The following is a 19,014-nucleotide window of genomic DNA, read 5'->3' on the forward strand; positions in this document are numbered from 1 at the left end:
CCGCACGGGCAGGACAGTCAGGACGAGGACGCACCGCCCGCCCCGCCGCTCGCGCGCCAACACGTGGTCGCGGTCTTGTTGTTGTTGTCAGGATGCGTGTGTTGTTGTTGTTGTTGCCGTTCAAGTCAGTGGGAAGTGACTGTGCCGAACAGACGGGCCGCCACGCCGGTCAGTGAGGACTTGCTGCACGGAGAGTCGGAGTTGCAGCACACTCGAGTGAGTACGAAATACGAGGAGGAACACGAGATTTCACGCTGTTCACTGTAAATGTCTTACGGTGAAAGGCTGCACCAACATATTATGGTGGAGATTCTATCCATAATACCAACGAAATTCGTCAAAATATCTATGAGGTAGAGTGAATTCTCAATGGTATGTTACGAAGTCAGCTGCACCACCATAATATGGAACATTTTCACCATAATATGAAGAATGTTCACTGTACAACATTAAGAGTGTTGTCGCAACCTGAACCGCTCGAGATTTCATTTCAATAAGTACTTCTTTTAAATCGTTATTTAAAATTTTAAACGAGTATTGAAATTATCGTAAAACACTTGCAAGCCCCTCAGCCAAGTCAATTTTGGAAAGATGTGGACAGTGATTTGTGTGGTAATCTTTGCTGTAAACGTAGCAAAAAAAGGGTTCGAAGCTTTATTTTCGGTTTACTCACTGTACAAGATTTGTCTTCCGGATCTGAGCAACCCCTTGACTTAAGAATGAGTTAGAGTATTTTATTTTTAATTAATTTAGAAATTTTGAGTTAAACTATGTTGAACTTTAGCGACACACAGACCGGTGGAGGCGGCCAAAATTCTAGACACGTTTTGAGCTCCAAAGTCGATAAATGGGACTTGAACCGAACGTGTGACCCCACCAATAGATTGCTCTTCGAACAAGGAATCCACTGGTGGGGATCACACGTTCGGTGGGAGTCTCATTTCTCGACTCTGGAGCTCAAAACGCGTCTAGAGTTTTGTCCGCCTCCGCCGGTCTTCTGGCCCACTGAGCGACACCGTCCGGAAAATTCCTCGCGTGATACCCAAACCCTGTTGCAGGCGATGCACCCCACCTCACCCAGCATGATGGGCGCCAAAGGCGGCCTCATGGACTCGGCCCACATCAAGCGGCCCATGAACGCCTTCATGGTGTGGTCGCGCGGCCAGCGCCGCAAGATGGCGCAGGAGAACCCCAAGATGCACAACTCGGAGATCTCCAAGCGGCTCGGCGCCGACTGGAAGCTGCTCAAGGAGTCCGAGAAGAGGCCCTTCATCGACGAGGCAAAACGACTCAGGTGCGTGTTCGGTGGCGGGTCCACATAGAGATGGGCAAAGAAGCACTTTTTGCCTACATACACTGGTAAAACTGGAACGTAGTTGTACGCTTCATTCAAGCATACAACTACCGTACGCTTGAAGACTTTACGCGCTGGACGTCAAGCGGAGAGAAGAAATCCTCCCATGCATTTAGATAGGCGAGAAAGGGGTAAAATGGACATCTACGCTTGAAGCCGAGCGTCGTTCTACTACGCTTGAAGAAAGACGTAAAAGTACGCTTGAGTTCTACCAGTGTACAGCTACAAAGTGTGGTCTTTTGACCCTTGCGTTAAGCTCACCGAGTTCGTGACTCGGCTTCGGCGGATCGCCGACAAGGTGTGAGGCGGATTCCAAAGCGCTCATGAACTCGCTTATCTATAAGTCTAGACAATGCACTGGAAAAATAATTGTTATTGAATCCGACAAAATGGAGTTTTTGAAAACGACTCAACGACATGGCGTGTCGAAAGAAAAACGTGTTGTATACGTACCACAGCACATTTTGATCTGCCTTAGCTGCCTTAGCTAGCTTATCGACATCATATGCGGTTGGAAGGTTTGGGAGGTTTGAATTTAGGAGAACCAGAAACCGTTTTTACCGTGCACCGTTTCTGTAAACATGGACTGTTAAAAATTTGCTAAAAGTGGGAAGTAAGTGTTAAATTAGAACTCCCCGCCGCATGACGCATAATAGCCAGACCACGGTTTAAAATTTAAAAAATTAAAAATTAAAAAAAATAAAAAAACGGCGCGCAGTGTTGTGAGAGGGCAACCCCGTCGACGCTCCCGCCCGCTTCCCCCGAAGCCGGGCCGCGCTGGGCCCGCTATCTGCAGAGTCAGGTGGTGTAGATTGCAGAAGTGTTTCTTCCACTGAAAATCATCCCCATTGTGTTGGAGGCGCCCCCTTTTCACGCCATTCAATTCCCACTGTATATCATAGCGCGCGATCTCTCGACGGCGTCGCGCCTTGCCTGTCTGTCTGTCCGTCCGTCCGTCTACTGATCCCCTAGACCGCGGTGCCCCGCCGCGCCCCGCCGCGCCCCGCCCCGCCGCGCCCCTCCAGGCCACGCCCACTGCACTGAGACAATGGGACGGACACGCCGGGACAAAAGCCCCCCGCGAGAAGTGCCTCTCCAGAGGCTTATTGGCTGGATGCGAAATGGAGAGCTCTTCCGTCAGTGTATCAACTTTTAAATTTTTAAACTTTCATTTTTAAAATTATTGGATCGGCACTTTTTACTGGTGCAGGCAAGAAACAAAATTTCGAAGATAAAATTAAGATTTTTAACTATTTTTCTAGCTTTTCTTTGACGCTAAAAAATTGAAATCTGTTAAAACTGGAAAAAAAAATGCTCATTGACAAATATTTGAATACGGTTTAGGAAATGAAAATACTTGGCGTGTAGAGGCTGAGTTCGGGATGCGAAATAATCAGTCGAGTGCGTCGAGAAAGTATGGATAGTGAAAGGGGATACACTGTGAGAAAAAAGGACGGAAAAAGTACGGTACATGTCAGCGGCCGTTGGGCATAAGGGCGTAAGTCACATGGGAAACCCATTGCTGTCCGATGACCACTCATGTCTGGCCAATAATTTGCCTGGACCGTCCGTACTTGCCAACTACGGAACTTCCGTACTTTTTTCGGTACCCGTTTACATGGGTTCAAATGGAGCAAGTACGGACGTTCCGTACTTTTCTCCGTATTTCCGTACTATATTTTTCTGTACCATTTCCGTACACAAGTACGGATTTTTTTTACAGTGTGTGGGATCGGGGTGGGAAAGCAATCTGAGGCTCGTCACCACTCCACAGGTTGGCTCCGTCAGGTGCTCCGAGCGAGGGAGGGAGAGAAAGAGAGGAAGAGAGGGTGAAAGAGAGAGGTGGGGGAGGAGGGAAGCTTAGTTACCTCGCTTCCATTAACTTGGCGAGGTCCGCTCCCTTAAACAAGGCAGCGAAGCCGAAGTGTTCGGTTCAGTTTGCGTTTGAGGATTTTGCTTTCTCTATGATTTTTTAAAAAAGTACACGAAACAATTTTCGGCTCCCTCGAATAGTGGTAATTTAAATTTCCACCTGTCTCCATCATCTCCAGGGTCGCTAAATAGACTAGATCCGAACGTGTGACCCCACCAATGCATTGCTCTCCGAATGAGGAATCCGGACGGGGTCGGTTTCGAATCCAATTTAGCTACTCTGGAGCACAAAACGCGTCTAGCATTTTGGCCGCCTCCACCATGGCGGCCTGTGGCGGCCTACTGTGATTGCTTGTTTGGTGGATTGATGTGGCCGACAGATTACTTTCCGCAGCAAGGCGTGGTTAGCATCCGATGACATTAAGCGCCCGTGTGGCCCCCGGCGCCTATTTGGGGCCCCCATTTAGATCCCCATTTAGGCCCCCATTTAGGCACCCCCGTCTTGTTGTTGTTGGTGCTGGTGCTGGAGTGGCGGCAGTGGGGCCAACATGGTGGTCGTGCACTAATTGGCCAGCCCCCTGACCCCCTACCTCCCCCTTGTCTTTTTCTCAGGTTTCCGTTGTTCCCTGCCCTGCTTCTTTTCTGTTGTTCACCCGAAAAAGCGATTCGCGAAAAGCGGTTCGCGGAGGGGCCATCCTTTTTAGATCGCGCGTCTTATCTTGATGCGGTGGGGGAGTATCGTCCTCTCTCTCTCTCTTTACACACACACACACACACACACACGTGCACGCGCACACACACACACACACACACACACAGTGGCGTCGCGTGCAGGTGAGGCGTGCGAGATTCGTCCCCGAGGCCATACGCTGCACGCGGTGCGACGCGGCGTCGCGGACGTAACCCCGTTACGGCCCCGTCGCCGCGTTGTCCTCGGGGCGCGTCTCGAAGGAGACCCCCCCGGTCCCCCCGCCCTTTTCAATGCTGCAACAATTTCCCGGTCCCCTCGAACGAAAATGCATCTGGAAGGTTGATGCCGCGCTCGCGGAACGAGCCGCGTGTTTCCAGCAGAGTACACCGCCGAGCCGAGCCGAGCCAAGCCGAGCCGAGCCGAGCCGAGCCGAGCCGAGCCGAGCCGAGCCGAGCCGAGCCGAGCCGAGCGGGGTCCTCGATCGCCTGGCTGCCTGGCTGCCTGGCTGCCTGGCTGCGGTGCTTTTCATAACCTACTTCTGGCTCTCGGGTGATAGAAGAACAATAATATCAGCATTAACGCGCGGCTTAGGCCAGAGCACCCCGCCGCACCTCGACGAGGAGGTGGGGAGAGAGGCAGCACTGCGCTCTCTCTCTCTCCCTCTCTCTCTCTCTCTCTCTCTCTCTCTCTCTCTCTCTCTCTCTCTCTCTCTCTGAGACTCTATCAAAAGTCACTTATACGGAAAATATCTCAATAAAGGCACTGTAGCGCGATAATAGGCAGGCCAGCGCCACGAGTGCGAATGAGTTGGCCCCGCCGCACCCCGCCGCGCCGCGCCCCGCCCCGCCCCGCCCCGCCACCCCTCGCCACGTGGCGGGCACGTGCCGCCTCCCCCGGCCCTCGAAGAAGCGCCCGGCAAACCTCCGTGCAAATCCCTCTCCTTTGCTCGGCAGACATGCATGCGCAGTGGCAGTGCAATCGCAGTGCAGTGCCGCGACGACGCGACGGGCGAGATGGAGCAGGCGGATAAAAAGGCCCGGGGGAGTATCGGACCATGTCGGGTCGGTCGGCGTAGTCCGCGCGGGAGGAGTAATAGAATTAGCGGCGAATCGCGGCAGTCGGTGACTCGCGGCGGGCGAAAAGGGGGAAACAACTGAGATCTAGACCAGTGGTTCTCAACCTTAGGGTCGCGACCCCAAGTGGGGTCGCGAAAAAATTTTAAGGGGTCGCGGCGAGGTAGCTGGGGTCGTGTTTTGGGCCGATTTTAAGCAGCCACTGCGTCTGATCCGGGGCGGGCATTTTGCTCCCTCAACCGGCAATTGGTCTTTGAACCTTCCTTTAGCATGCCTTTGTTACGGAGTGTGATTATCAGTCTTAGTTTGGGAGCAGTATTGACTCAAAGTTTACCAAAACGGTCAGAAATGTCTATGAAAAATCGTGTTTTGGGCCTATTTTAAGCAGCCACTGCGTCTGACCCGAGGCGGTATTTCGTCCTCCTTCAACGGGCAATTGGTCTTTGGACCTTCTTTTAGCATGCCTTTGTTACGGAGTGTGATTATCAGTCTTAGTTTGGGAGCAGTATTGTCTCAAAGTTGGCCGAAACGCTCAGAAATGTCTTTGAAAAATCGTTGTGCCTGTTTTGGTCAACTTTGCACAATACTGCTCCCCAACTAAGACTGATAATCGCACTCCGTAACAAGGCATGCTAAAGGAAGTCCAAAGACCAATTGCCCGTTGAGGGAGCAAAATGCCCGCTCGGATCAGACGCAGTGGCTGCTTAAAATCGACCCAAAACATGATTTTTTAAAGACATTTCTGAGCGCTTTGGCCAACTTTGAGACAATACTGCTCCCAAACTAAGACTGATAATCGCACTCCGTAACAAAGGCATGCTAAAGGAAGGTCCAAAGACCAATTGCCCGTTGAGGGAGCAAAATGCCCGCCTCGGATCAGACGCAGTGGCATGCTACAGGAGGGGTCCCTTGGGGTCGCGAAACTTTTCCTGGGGGTCGCGGAAATTTTTGGCTACAAATTTGGGGTTGCGAGCCGAGAAAGGTTGAGAACCGCTGATCTAGACGCTGGTGGGACAAAGCCATAAGCACCACGCTTTAAAAAAGCTGTAGAACTAGGTTTTCTTTATTGTTTTCCTGAGTGTCACATCCCAAAAGGTGACTTCTTGGATTAAAACATTTTACTTTTCTTGAGAAAACTTTTCTTAATCCAACCTTTTTTTTGTATGAAAAAATTTTTCTTATGTGTCAAGATTTTTTTCTAACAAAAACCAAAATAATTAGCAATTAACAAACTATTTTTCTGGGTGCAATACGACCCGTCCCTGCCAGAGTAGTAGCCACTCGTCTTCGAGCAGGCTTCGTTTGGAGCACAAAAGGCGACACCTCGGATCGGAGGCCACCTCGGCGCTGCCGACTCGTCTCTTCGCGCACCATCGCGGTAATTCTAGGCGTTGCTATCGGGTATCTCAGCAGCGGCGTATTCGCGGCACCACGCCCCGCCCCGCCCCGCCCCGCCCCACCACGCCACGCCACGCCACGCCCCGCCTCACCCCACCCCGCCCCGCCCCGCCAGCGCGGCCGTTATTTGCTAAGTCGCTAAATGCGTCCAGGATGCGCGATAAGGCGGCTGCAGGTTCCTGCTTCTGGTCCTGGCGGCCCACAGTGGGCCAGAAGACCGGTGGAGGCGGCCAAAACTCTAGACGCGTTTTGAGCTTCAGAGTCGCTAAATGGGACTCGAACCGAACGTGTGACCCCACCAATGGATTGCTCATCCGGAGAGCAATCCATTGGTGGGGTCACACGTTCGGTTCGAGTCCCGTTTAGCGACTCTGGAGCTCAAAACGCGTCTAGGGTTTTGGCCGCCTCCACCGGTCTTCTGGCCCACTGTGAGGCCGCTGCCGCCGCCCGGCGGGCCAGGGTAGGCAACGCGCCACGCTGCGCTGCGCCGGGGCGGCCTAGGCGCCGTTCGCAGGCGCTCGGCTTGCCGCTCCTCAAAGTCTTTTACGGCCGCGCACTCATTACTCATCGTCGCGCTGTCTCTCTCTCTATCTCTCTCGCACCCACGCGCGGTGCCCCATGAGTGCGAGAGAGACAGACAGACGGCGCTCGGCCGGGCGAGTGGTGCGCGGGCACGGCCGTCCCCGGGGAGGCCGGCCGCTACAAATTGCGACACCACTGCGCGCGGGGCACGCCGAGGAAGGGTCGCGAAGGACGGCGACCGCGGCCACGACGCAGGCGGAGGCCGCGGTCGCCGCGGAGGCCGCGGAGGGGAGGCCGACGCGCTTGTTGATAACGGAGCCAAATCCCGTCTTTGTGTCCGGGAGTCCCGCAGTCCTGCGCGCTGCCGCCGAGCTGCGAGTGGAGGGGGGGGGGGGCTGCGGCTCGGACGCCGCCGCGGTCGCCATACGAATCAAGTGCAGCGTGACGTCAAAGGCCGCAGTAACTTACGCCAAGCGTAGTGCCTATCGTGCCTGCACGATATACTCATGGTCCCGGGTTCGAATACCCGCCTCACTTTCAATTCCACAGCACTTTTTTTTTGGCATGGCCGTCTGCTTGCTTGGAAGCAGGCATCCGCGCCGAGTCCGTTCCGAAGTTAAAACTGCCTCTTCGGGTTTGGCCGCTCGGCTCGCTCGGGGGCATCCGATCGGCGCGTCCGTCCGGGTGTGGGGCCCAGTGGGCCGGGGGGGGGGGGGGGAGGCTTATACTGGTCCTGCCACAATGGTGCACAATGGAGAACCCCCCTTCCGCTTTCCAATGCCGCCGCGACGCCACCACACTACAGCAAGCGTCCTGACGGTCAAAAATATTTCATTTTTAAAATGCGAAAAAAATCAAGCAAGTCAGCTGGCTTCCACCTGTTGGAATGTCCAATCGTGGAAAGAGGCTGTGCTGATGCCGAAAACGTCTAACGTTGGCCGCTCGGCGCGGCGATGGGGGAGGCTGCGTGAGGATGTGGGGGGGGGGGGGGGGGCACCATCGTATCGCTCCACCGTGGGCCATATCACCAATATTTACTCCCACGTGTCGCAGCACAATGGCATATTAGAGGCAAAGGCGCCATGCCCGTATCTGTACCGCCCCCGCGCCGGCCCGCCCCCGCCCGCCCCCGCCCGCCCCCGGCCGGCATCGGGAGACGCCTCCGGCACACCCTTTCACCAGGCAGCCGGGAGGGGAGGGGAAGGGGAGGGGGAAGGGGCGCGGGGCATCTGCTGATGCTTGGCTCGCAACAATGGGGCACAATAGCGCCGAATCCACACAAAGCGCCATATTGTGCGCGGGGCTTTTCGCACTCTCTCCTCCCCTTATTACATTTCCTCGCCTCCCCCTTCCCCCTCTCACCCCCTCCCCCTCCCCTCCCTCTCTCCCTCCCTCTGTCCCTCCCTCCCTCCGCGCCCCGCGAGCCGCCGCCGTCTCGCTCCCACTTTTGTCTCTCTATGCAAAAGAGCCCGCCCTGTGTGTCTCCAGCGATTTCCGCTCGCGCTGAGTGTTAATTTTGTGTCCGGCGGTCCGCCTGCCTTCCGGCCAGCAGCGTCGCCCGTTTTCATGGTCAGCGGCTCGGGTTCAAATCCCGCTGCTGGCCCGGTTTTCTTTTCTTTTTTATCACCTGTTTTTAAAAGGCTGATGGTAAGCGGTTTCTCTTGTAGACCACCTTTAGGCGAGCGATCTCAAAATAGATAATCAGTGACTAAGTTTTTTTTTTTCAACTTAAAAAAAATTGTTGACATTTGTATACGAGGTCATGAATTTCGACCACTGACACAGCATCGACACGCAAGCACTCCACTCACTCTCACTCACTCACTCACTCACTCACTCACTCACTCACTCACTCACTCACTCACTCACTCACTCACTCACTCACTCACTCACTCACTCACTCACTCATACTCTCTCATCTCGCTATCAGCTTACGTCACGTCTCCGTCCGCGGAGAGCGTGGGCCGCGGGCAGGGCCTCTGTGTTGCGCCCCGCTCCACCACACTCGAGAGGGCCCCGTCCCGTCCCGCTAACATGACTCACATGGAAGACAAATATTGTCTCTCGATTGCTCGTCTTATCGAAAGGTTATCCGTCCGACCGTCCGTTGGGCCGTCCTGCTCAGGAGACGCGGGGCGGGCGGGGCGGGGGAGCTAGACCAGCGACGACCAGGACGACCGGGGCACAGCTACTTCAATAGCGACATTGTGGAAGGAAAATACAGATAGCGGTGGAAATAGAGATGGGGCGCGGAGTGTGTGCACTTTGATAGACAGTGCGCTGCCCGTCCACCTGAGCAGGAAGGCGAGGACGGCGAGGGAGTTGGGGGAAAAAATACGACTGCTGCCGCATTTTTTGCGCCGTTGCGTGGCGTGGTGTTCCAAGTGGTGAAAAAAGAGTTTCCAGTTTTGTTTTCAACTTGTTTTACTGATAAATGGCAGGAATCGAGAATCCCCTTCGGCTCACTGGAATGCTACGAGACATAGCCGAAAGACGTTGGCATGGATTCCCTGCGCCTAACCTAATCTAACTCAACCGCCCTTATCACCCGTTTTGTTCGTTCCCACAGAGAGCTGCACATGAAGGAGCACCCCAACTACAAGTACCGGCCGCGGCGCAAGCCCAAGAGCCTCGTGTCCAAGATGGAGTCCTCGGGCGGCGGCGGCGCCTACGGCCCGCCCGGCTCGCCGCACCACCCCGGCCTGGCCTCCAGCCTGGCCGCCATCCCCGGGCTGTCCGGGCTGTCGGGGCTGCCCCGCCTGCTGGCGCCCTCCCCCTGCCCGCCGCCGCCCCGCCACGCCGACCTGCCCCCGCCCCCGCACGGCTTCAGCCCCGGCGCGCTGCTGTCCAGGGCGCTCTTCCCGCCGCTGCCCTACCCCCTGTACCCGCACCTGCAGCACCTGCACAAGGTCCACGCCGTGCACAGCGACGACCTGCAGGCCTCGGGGAAGATCGCCGACCTGGCGTGGCAGGTGAGTCGCAGAGTAGCAGTGGAGGAGCAATGCGGAGCACAGTGGGCCGGAAGACCGGCGCTGGCGGCCAAAACTCTAGACGCGTTTTGAGCTCCAGAGTGACTAAACAGGACTCGAACCGAGCGTGTGACCCCATCGATGGAATCGTCGTTCGGAAAGCAGTCCACTGGTGGGGTCACACGTTCGGTCCGAGTCCCGTTCAACGACTCTCGAGCTCAAAACGCGTCTAGAGTTTTTGTCGCCTCCACCAGTCTTCTGGCCTACTGTGCGGAGACAGAGCCGGCCTTGGAGGGGGGCAAAGTTTCACTTTTTGCCCACACTGTGTGTTTTATAACTAAGCGCCCTAAGGCTGTCTGTTGCCTTAGAAACAAAGACAATTCGACTCTGTTCGATTTTATTTCGGATTCGATTCGATTTACGATTGGAAAATGCCGCCCTTTGGCGTCCAGAGTGCCCCGTGTCTGACGCTGACGCGTGCCGCTTGTTGCAGGCGCTGTACAGCTCGTCGCTGTACTCGCAGGCCGCCGCGTCGCTGACGTGGCCGCCGCCGCTGCTGCAGCCTCCGCACCCCAGCCCCTGCGGCCTGCACTGCGGCTGCGGCGCGCCGCCCTCGCCGCCGCTGCGCCGCAGCCCGCTGTCGGCCAGCCCGCGCAGCCCGCGCAGCCTGGCCAGCCCCACGCCGCCGGACGTGAAGCGGCCCATCGCCTTCCTGGCGTCGCGGCGCCACGACGCCGGCCTGCTCGACCTGCTGCCGGAGCCGCCGCGCGCCGACGACCGCCACAGCCCGGAGCCCCAGGACCGCGACAGCCCCGAGATGCTGCGGTCGCCGCCGCGCGCGCCGCCCTTCCCGCCCACGCCGCAGCACGTCATATGAAAACCACTCCCGGTTCTCCCGGAGGCGGGCGACCCGCTCCGGGGGAACCTCAACCTACGCCTCTGGGCGGCCGGCGGCGGCGGCGCCGGGGGTGGCGCGGGGGGCGGCGCGGGGGGCGGGGCGTCGCTGCCGCCGGGGGCGCCGCTGCGGTGGTGGGGCGTGCCGAGCCACCTCGACGCCCCCGCCGCCGCGCCGCCCCCCGCGGGCTCGCCGCCAGGACAACGCGATGACCCTCGGCCCCGAGGCACGCAGCACGCGCAGCAGGGACAACAGTGATTACTGCAGTCTCGTGGATCTCAACCCAGCCCAGTGACTTGCCCGGACTTGCCAGTGCAGTGGGTTCGTAGGAATTTTTTGCCTACTGACGGGCGGGAGTACTGTCAGTCGCCTACTCACCAGGTGTGTTTTCTTAAGGACAACGCTCCCCTCCCTCACCCTCGGTTGCTACTCCACTGGCCACGACTGGGCCGGAATTCGAATTGCAGTTGTGACTACACTGCTGCCCCCACTCTCGGATGAGTAAATTTCTAATGTTCACGATATGTTGTGCTTCTTTGTGATATTGGGAAAAATGACTTGGTCATCGTCGTGAGACTCCGACCGTCCGGCGATGGACATTGTGATCTAAGTGTTAAGGGCCTACGTGTTGTGGTCGAGAGGTTTGTCTGTTTTGCCTCTTGTGTTTCAACTTCAAGTGTGCATGAACTTCAAAGAAGATGAAAAATATTTTTCATGACATATCTCGAGGTGCACGGATGGACTGGTGTTTCGTGTTGCACATCGCTACGTGCAAGGCAGCGACAAAGCTGCGTTATATTGGTCGTGGGAGAGGCTCAACGTTATTATTTTTGTTTTGTTTCAAATTTTATTCGTTTTCTTTAATTCTGTTAATTCTTAACTTTGTTAGATTTGAGAGTCGCGCGCGTCCGAGTAAAATATACTGAACTGTTTGTTTCGATCGTGAAAATGTTAATGTTCGTATAAATAATGTAAAAAATGTTTTTGTACAGGTGTATTGCGAATAATTGTTCAACGAAATAAAAAAATTATAGCATAGATTCCAAAATTTCGTCTTTCGTCACAGTTAGGCACAACAATTACCCTGTATCAAAGTTCGGAAGAAAATAAAATGGCACACACACTCACACAAACTCACACAAACAGACAAATACACTCGCAAATTTAAATTGACATTAGTGTCATTTTTCGACATTTTAAATGCTCTCAATTTTAAAGGCGTTTCTTTTTCTCTTCTTTTCCTCTTCTTTTTTCTTCTTTCTATTAAGTAGAAGTCAAAGAGATGAGTAACCACTGGCTTGGCGCTTGCGTATTCCAAAGGGCGAAAAGTGTCCGGAATAAGAGCGGCATGATGAATGCCCGGGTCGCGATGATGTAAACACGTAGAGGGTGCAGAATGGTGGGGCGGGGTGAAGCGGGGTGGGGCGGGGTGGGGCGGGATGGGGGGGGGGTGGGCGGGTGGGGCGGGGTGGGGCGGGGTGGGGTGGGGTGGGGCGGGCGGAGGGGCAAGGGAGGCGCTCCTTGAAGTGGGCGGTGCCTGTCATTTAGATATATTGTATCCCTTTTTATGGAGTTGCCGCGTCCTGGCGCGTCCTGCCGTGTCCTGCCGTGTCCTGGCGGGGTCCTGGAGACGCCGCGTTATTTCCTGAGTCTTATTTCCTCGCCGCGGACGTGACGCCACTGTGAGTAACGCGCATCCAGAGAGAGAGAGAGAGAGAGAGAGAGAGGAGAGAGAGAGAGAGAGAGAAGCGGGCGCTTTTTTGTGTGAGCCGGACTTGCAGGAGGAGTGGGCGCGTAACCAAACTACATTACACCCAGCAATTCTTGATAAAACTGAAATGATTCATGTTACCTTGTGGGTACATAGTGTGTATGTGTGTGTGCGTGTGTGTGTGTGTGTTTTGTGTGTGTGTGTGTGTGTGTGTGTGTGTGTGTGTGTGTGTGTGTGTGTGTTTGACCGCGCGGCCCTCGTCCGGCAGCACGTCGCTTCCTCGTTTCCGGTCCATTTTCCGTCTCATTTTCCGATAAGGGTAAAAATGGCGCGCGCGCCTCGCCGAAGGCATGCATCGCCGCGCAGGGCCAGGCAGGCAGGGCAGGGCAGGGCAGGGCAGGGCAGGGCAGGGCAGGGCAGGGCAGGGCAGGGCAGGCCCCTCCGGCCCGCCAACGCCAAAGGGGACCCACTTGCTGGTCAGCCCCGCAGCCCCTTTGCTTTTGATATAGTGTGTTCTAGCCGCGCGGCCACCGGGCGCCCCTTCGGGCCCTTCCCCCACTTCCTTGCACATTCCGAGGGCGTCGTATTTCACAGCCGCGAATCGACTGCCGCGCGAGTCCGAAGGATCGCTCTGTCTCTCTCGCACCCCTGCGGGACGCCCCATGAGTGCGAGAGAGACAGAGCGAGACTCTGCGGCATCGGCGGCCTCGCCGTTGACCGGGCCGATGATCGCCTGGCGGCGTCCCTTGGACGGCCTCGTGTTGTCGATTTGCGGCGGCACGCCACGGCGGGCAAGCCGGCCATCCCGCAGCACCACATTTAGATCGCCGTCCACGACACAATCAACTGACCGAAACGGTCGTCTTACCGCGGGGCGGCAGCATGGCAGCCATGTCGCTCTGTCTCTCTCGCACCCTTACGGCGGGCTCCGCGAGTGCGACAGAGACAGAGCGACGACGAAACGACTCCACACTGAATCGCACGGCAGGGGGATGGAATGTGATCCGAGAAAAGGGTTGGCGGTTTGCGCGTTGCTGCGACGCGTTGCGACCGGGATCCCATTCGCGGCTCCGCGGCACGGAACGATCGGACCCGAATCGCCAGTGCCGAATCGCCACCACACTGCGCGGCCCGGCCGGCGGCAGGACCAGCGGCCGGCGCATCCTTCACAGGGTGTACCCGCCGAGCCAAGGCAGGGTCCGATCGGTTTCTCGTTTCCATTTTTCGTCCTCTTACAATGTGCCACTCTCACTCTCGTCGAACTTTTCCTACCCATCACTGTCTCGCATGGCTTTCGCACATCCTTTTCATATCGTTTGTGCTGTTTCCCATTTCAATAATTTCGTTTTCACACCGTTGAGTCTTTCGACGTTTTTGTTTTCCATTTACAGCTTTTCTCTCTTTTTAAGTTTTATTAACATTTTCTTCTTTTACAGAAAACGTCTTATTTTTTCAAGATTTGGCACTCTTTTTTTCAGCAAAATTTCATTTTTCCACCCCTTTTTTGTGCTCCTCCTCCACCCAATCACTGGGGGGCAGGTCGTGCCCGCTTTATAGAGGACGCCGCTCCGCCTCCACCGGTCTTCTGGCCCACTGTGCGACGGTCCCCGATGGTCCCCGACGGTCCCCATAGTCGCTCAATCACAACGCGCAGAGCGGCGCAAAGGAAGAAGGAAGGGGTCAGTCCACCCTTTTGATGTGCAATAACGGAGAGGCGCCGCAGCGGCCGCCCGATTTTCCTCGCTCTGTCTCTGTCGCACTCATGGGGCTCTCCATGAGGGTGCGAGAGGGACAGAGCGACAAGCCGCTCGAATCGCCGGGACGCTCCCCCGAGACCCTCGGACCCTCGCCGGCCGCCACTAAACGGGATAACTGGAGACTTTAACGCACACACTTGCCGCGTCGCATAAGCTAATCCACTCACAGCGGTTTTACAAAAGGGACAAAAAACACACAGAGAGGAGCCGGGCTTCGGTTGGGTTTGAACCTCTTCATATGAACTGCCCCCTCCCCCTCTTCTCTCTTCTCTCTCTCTCTCTCTCTCTCTCTCTCTCTCTCCCTCTCTCTCTCTCTCTCTCTCTCTCCTCTCTCTCTCTCTCTCTCTCTTACACACACCCACACCAAGCGCCAGCCCCATTCAACCCTATCCTCTGAGGGGCTAAAAGAATACCCCTCTTATAGCCACAAATAAGCGGCTTACGGCCTTGCTGGGGTGGTCATCATGTTCCCTCCAGCCTAGCCTACTCGGCGAGCTGCTCGGCCAGAACGGCGCGCCTCGCCCCGCTTCACCGCCCCTCGAGTTTTGTACACTTCCCCCGTTCGAAAATGTGAACGCAAACGTTGCGTGGGGGAACGCCTTTTAGAGTGTTTCCTGAGAATGATGGCGATAGTCGTTTTCGTCGCTATGTCTCTGTCGCACCGACATGGGACGCCGCACGAGAGCGAGAGAGACACAGCGACGCAAACGAATCTCGGAACCAGTCTGCTGGGTCTTTACTCCCACTTCGCGCTGGCAGCGCGCCGTGCGCGATTCTCTGGCCGTCGGCACCTCGGCTAGAAGGGCGACGTGCGAGGCGCTCACACCACTCGTCCGCATTCCGAACAGCGCGCCGTCGCGTCGCCCTGTCTCTCTCGCACCCTTACGGGACGCCCCGCCGTGAGTGCGAGAGAGACAGGAGAGTCCGGAATCAACCTATGCGGGGCTTTGAAAGCATGGCATAGCAGATAGCGCGCTCAAACAGATCAATCTGAGGGTCTGTTAAAAAGGTGCGGGTCTGCTCTATCGGCGAGCATCTAGACGGTCGCTATCGGTGTTGCGCCCTCGCCGAGCGAAATACTCGCGGAAATAGCGGAAAAGAGAAAGGAGGAACTTCAATAGCAAGTCGCAGTCATTGGCGTTAGCAGGGCCATCGCGAACGAAAGATTTTCTCACCAACGCTCTTTCAGGTGAGAGCTTTCTTCTGTGTGTGTGTGTGTGTGTGTGTGTGTGTGTGTGTGTGTGAGTGTATTGATAATTTCCGTGTTGTTTGAGGTAGGCGAGGTGAGCCACAGATAAGTGGGCCTGTCCTGCAAACACTGGAGGGGACGACGAGGTATCGAAATGGTAGCCTCCAGCGAGTCCCAAAGCATCACCTCCTCACCTTGATAGATTTATAGCGGGCGTGTTTTGTTTGCCATTGGATCATTGGGCCCCCCCGCCCCCCGCCCCGCCCCGCCCCGCCCCGGCCTCAAGCCCTCGCACGGGCATATTTATCATTGTGCTTTTATCAGCCGTGAAAACACGGGCCGATTCAACGAGTGACGTCGTGAAGGGATTTTTTTTTTTCCCTCCTCTCTTTTCCTTTTCTCTCTCCCCCCCACAAAATACTTTCCCTTTTTCCCCTCGATCTCTCTCCCGCTTGTTGCGAAAGCAGCTTAGACCTGCCTTTCTATTCCTTTGGCTGCTTCGACTGATTCTTGCCTTACCCTTTCTTCCTGTTGATATCCCCTTCGACCGAACCCACCCCAGCTCTCCGGCGTTTTTCACACCGACACACACACACACACACACACACACAAAAAAAAAAAAAAAAAGAGAGAGAGAGAGAGAGAGAGAGAGAGAGAGAGAGAGAGAGAGGCGCGCACAGTGGTGGTACAATGGTGGCGTATTATAACCACCGCGCAGAATTTTCGCGTCTTTGTGTGGCACAATGCGTGGGGCGATGTGTGACTGTTGGGGTCAAACGTGCCCGGAATACCACCCCCCACCTCCCACCCCTCCCCCGGCTAAATCCCCCCCCCCCCACCCCCCCCCCCGGGCCGGGCCCGGCGGGGTCCGGTCTACCCCGCATAGGAACACTGGCCCCCCCCCGGCCAGGGCGCGTGGCACCGGCCTATACTGCCCATTCCCTCAACCCTGAGCCAGCGGCGACCAAAGGAAAAGTTAAACAGCCGAACCCCCCGGGGGGCCTCATTGTCGGAGTGCTTTTCCCGGTGCGTTATAAGGGTTCGGTCCTTTGTTTCGCTCTTGTTCCGAGGCTGTTTGCCACACTCATGATGGCACCAAAAAAAGGGCCCTGCATAGCAAAGGGTCGCCGCTGGCTCAGGGTTGAGGGAATGTACAGTACTACCGTCCCTCAAAAACGCCCCGGGGGAAAAAAAGAGACACAGAAAATTTGCAAACGTTTTTCTTTCTTTCCTTCCCTGTTTTTTTTTCGTCCCCCGTCTCTGCCGCTGTTCCGCGGTGTGGTTTTTGGCCACCGCCCGAGTAGCCTCGACCCGGCGACCCGCCGTGGGCGCCCCCCCCCCCCTTCCCCCTCGATGATGAGGCGGCAACGAGGTTAGGCACAATTTGCGGCGGGCGGCCCGAATCCGACCCTTATTACCCCCTCTCTCCCTTTTCTTCCCCCCCCCTTTTCCCCGCGAAGACACAGCCAGCCCCCCCTGCAGCCCTTCGCATAGCCCGCGTAGCCTTTCGCTTAATCTAAAAGGCTTCTCGTACAAGGCGGCGGTGGCGCTCAACTTCCCAGTGGCGCTCCGGTTGTTTTCCTGCCGCAGATAAACGGCGGGAAAGTTTTGAAAAGACGGAGGTGGAGGAGGGGGAGGGGGAGGGAGCGCGCGCCGCGAACCATGGGGACCGGGGCGATACACTTCTGGCAGGGCGTCTTCAGAGGTCAGGAAGCCCCCTCGTTAACGAAGTGGCGCGGCAAGGCGGGGCGGGGCGCGGGGGGCGCGGCGGGGCGGGGGGGGGCGGGGCGGGGCGGGGCGGGGCGGCCATGGGAAAATCTGCGCGCCCGCCCGTTATTGGGAGAGATTTACGTGCAAACTTTGGCGCGCAAGTATTATTAGTGCAGGCGTGCCAACCTCGGCGGGCTGCAGTTTCCGGCTTGGGCGCGGTGGCGCGACCAACAAGCCAACATACGTGGCCCGCTAATTATTTCAAGACGCCGCCGCGCCACCCGCGGGGCGCGTAGCGGGGCTTGGCGGGGCGTGGCGGGGCGGGGCGTGGCGTGGCGGGGCTGGCTGGCTGCGAATCCTGCGAGCAGTTTAAAGTGGAGGGGGTCTCGGAAATCCGGCGGCGGGCAGCAGCTCATTTCGCGGTGCTTTCCGCCGCTTTGGCCGCTTTCGGCCCGCCGGGCCGCTATTCGCTTATTTGTTGGCGGGTTTTGCGACTCGGTCGGAGCGAACTCGCCATCCGGAATCCGGCGACCGGCAACGCAGTGTGGCGGCAGGACGGCGTCCGCGGCGTCCGCGCCGCGGGGCGTCTCCGAACACAGCGCTCTGTCTCTCTCGCACTCGCGTGGCGTCGCGGTAGAGTGCGAGAGAGACAGAGCGACCGAACGCGGTCCGGCGTCGCTGTGTCCTCGGCCGGCGACGCGGATAGGCGCCCGCCATAGTTTTAAACTCGCGGACGGAGTTTCCGCGCGAACGCGGCCGCGGCACTGGAAGGGAAGCCGTCGGCGTCCACCTGCCGCGGACCTGCCGCCTGGACGGGCAATTCCAGCAATTCTGCCGAGCAGCAGACTGATTCCGAGAGCCGTTTTCGGCGCTCTGTCTCTCTCGCAACCACGGGGGACGCCTATGAGTGTGTCAGAGACACAGCGACGGAAACGACTTTCGGAATCGCCCTGCCGGAAGATATAGCCGCGGAAAACAGTGGGCCTTCTTCGGCGAGCCTAAATAGCCTAGCTGCGTCCCGCTGCGCCGCGCCGCCGGCGTGCCCTGCGTGCCCTGCCTGCCTGCCTGCCTGCCTGCCTGCCTGCCTGCCTGCCTGCCTGCCTGCCTGCCTGCCTGCCTGCCTGCCTGCCTGCCTGCCTGCCTGCCTGCCTGCCTGCCTGCCTGCCGGCCTGCGCCTGCCTGCGCCGCAGGACTCAAAGCAGAGCAGGTTTGATAAGACGGATTGCACTGATCTGCAGGCCTGCCGAGCGAGCGACGCCGAAGAGTCGCTGCTCGGTCGCTCTGTCTCTCTCGCACCCCTTCGGACTGGCCACCGCCCCGTGAGTGCGACAGAGACAGGCCGCTGGCCCACTCAGCAAAGTTAGCCGCAGCGCCACTGGCGAGGCAAGGCAAGCAAGGCAGGCAAGGCAGGCCGGGGCATCGCCAAGGGACTTAGCCCTCAAAGGGCCATTTCGCATGCGTCGTCCCGGGGCCGCGTATGCTAAGGACTCCTCAAAGGACTCGCTCAGAAAAGGGCGCACGCTCGGGGCAAAAAAAGAAAACTCAAATCGGGAAGAAATTTGTCGTCTTGCCGTACCGACACACGTGCCGTGCGGAAGGATGATGGATTGTCCTACATTCCGATGCACCCCACCTTTTACACACACACTCACACTCACATAAACACACACGCACACACACGCGCGCGCACACACACACAGACACACACACACGTGGCGCAACGCGAACCCGCCACAGAAGCCGCGTGTAATTGGATCCCTTTTGCTTTCTTTCCATTTTCGCGATCGCGCCTCTTTCTGCAGGCGCGCGTCGCCCCGCCTTCCTCTTGCAAGAGTCTCTCTCTCTCTCTGAGGCGCGACGGACGAGCGGACGT

General features: G+C 57.3%; 1 protein-coding gene across 1 annotated transcript in view; it reads left to right on the top strand.

Annotated features, from left to right (window-relative positions):
* LOC117639667 overlaps positions 1–19,014 on the top strand; it is a 35,186-nt gene continuing 16,172 nt past the window's right edge. The window contains 4 exon segments of the mRNA XM_034375540.1: positions 1–216; positions 1,059–1,294; positions 9,480–9,605; positions 9,741–9,882. Coding sequence (XP_034231431.1) covers positions 1,062–1,294; positions 9,480–9,605; positions 9,741–9,882 — 501 coding nt within the window. The 5' untranslated portion in view covers positions 1–216; positions 1,059–1,061.

The sequence above is a fragment of the Thrips palmi genome, unplaced genomic scaffold (assembly GCF_012932325.1).
Source record: "Thrips palmi isolate BJ-2018 unplaced genomic scaffold, TpBJ-2018v1 HiC_scaffold_11, whole genome shotgun sequence".
In the NCBI taxonomy this organism is placed as follows: domain Eukaryota; kingdom Metazoa; phylum Arthropoda; class Insecta; order Thysanoptera; family Thripidae; genus Thrips; species Thrips palmi.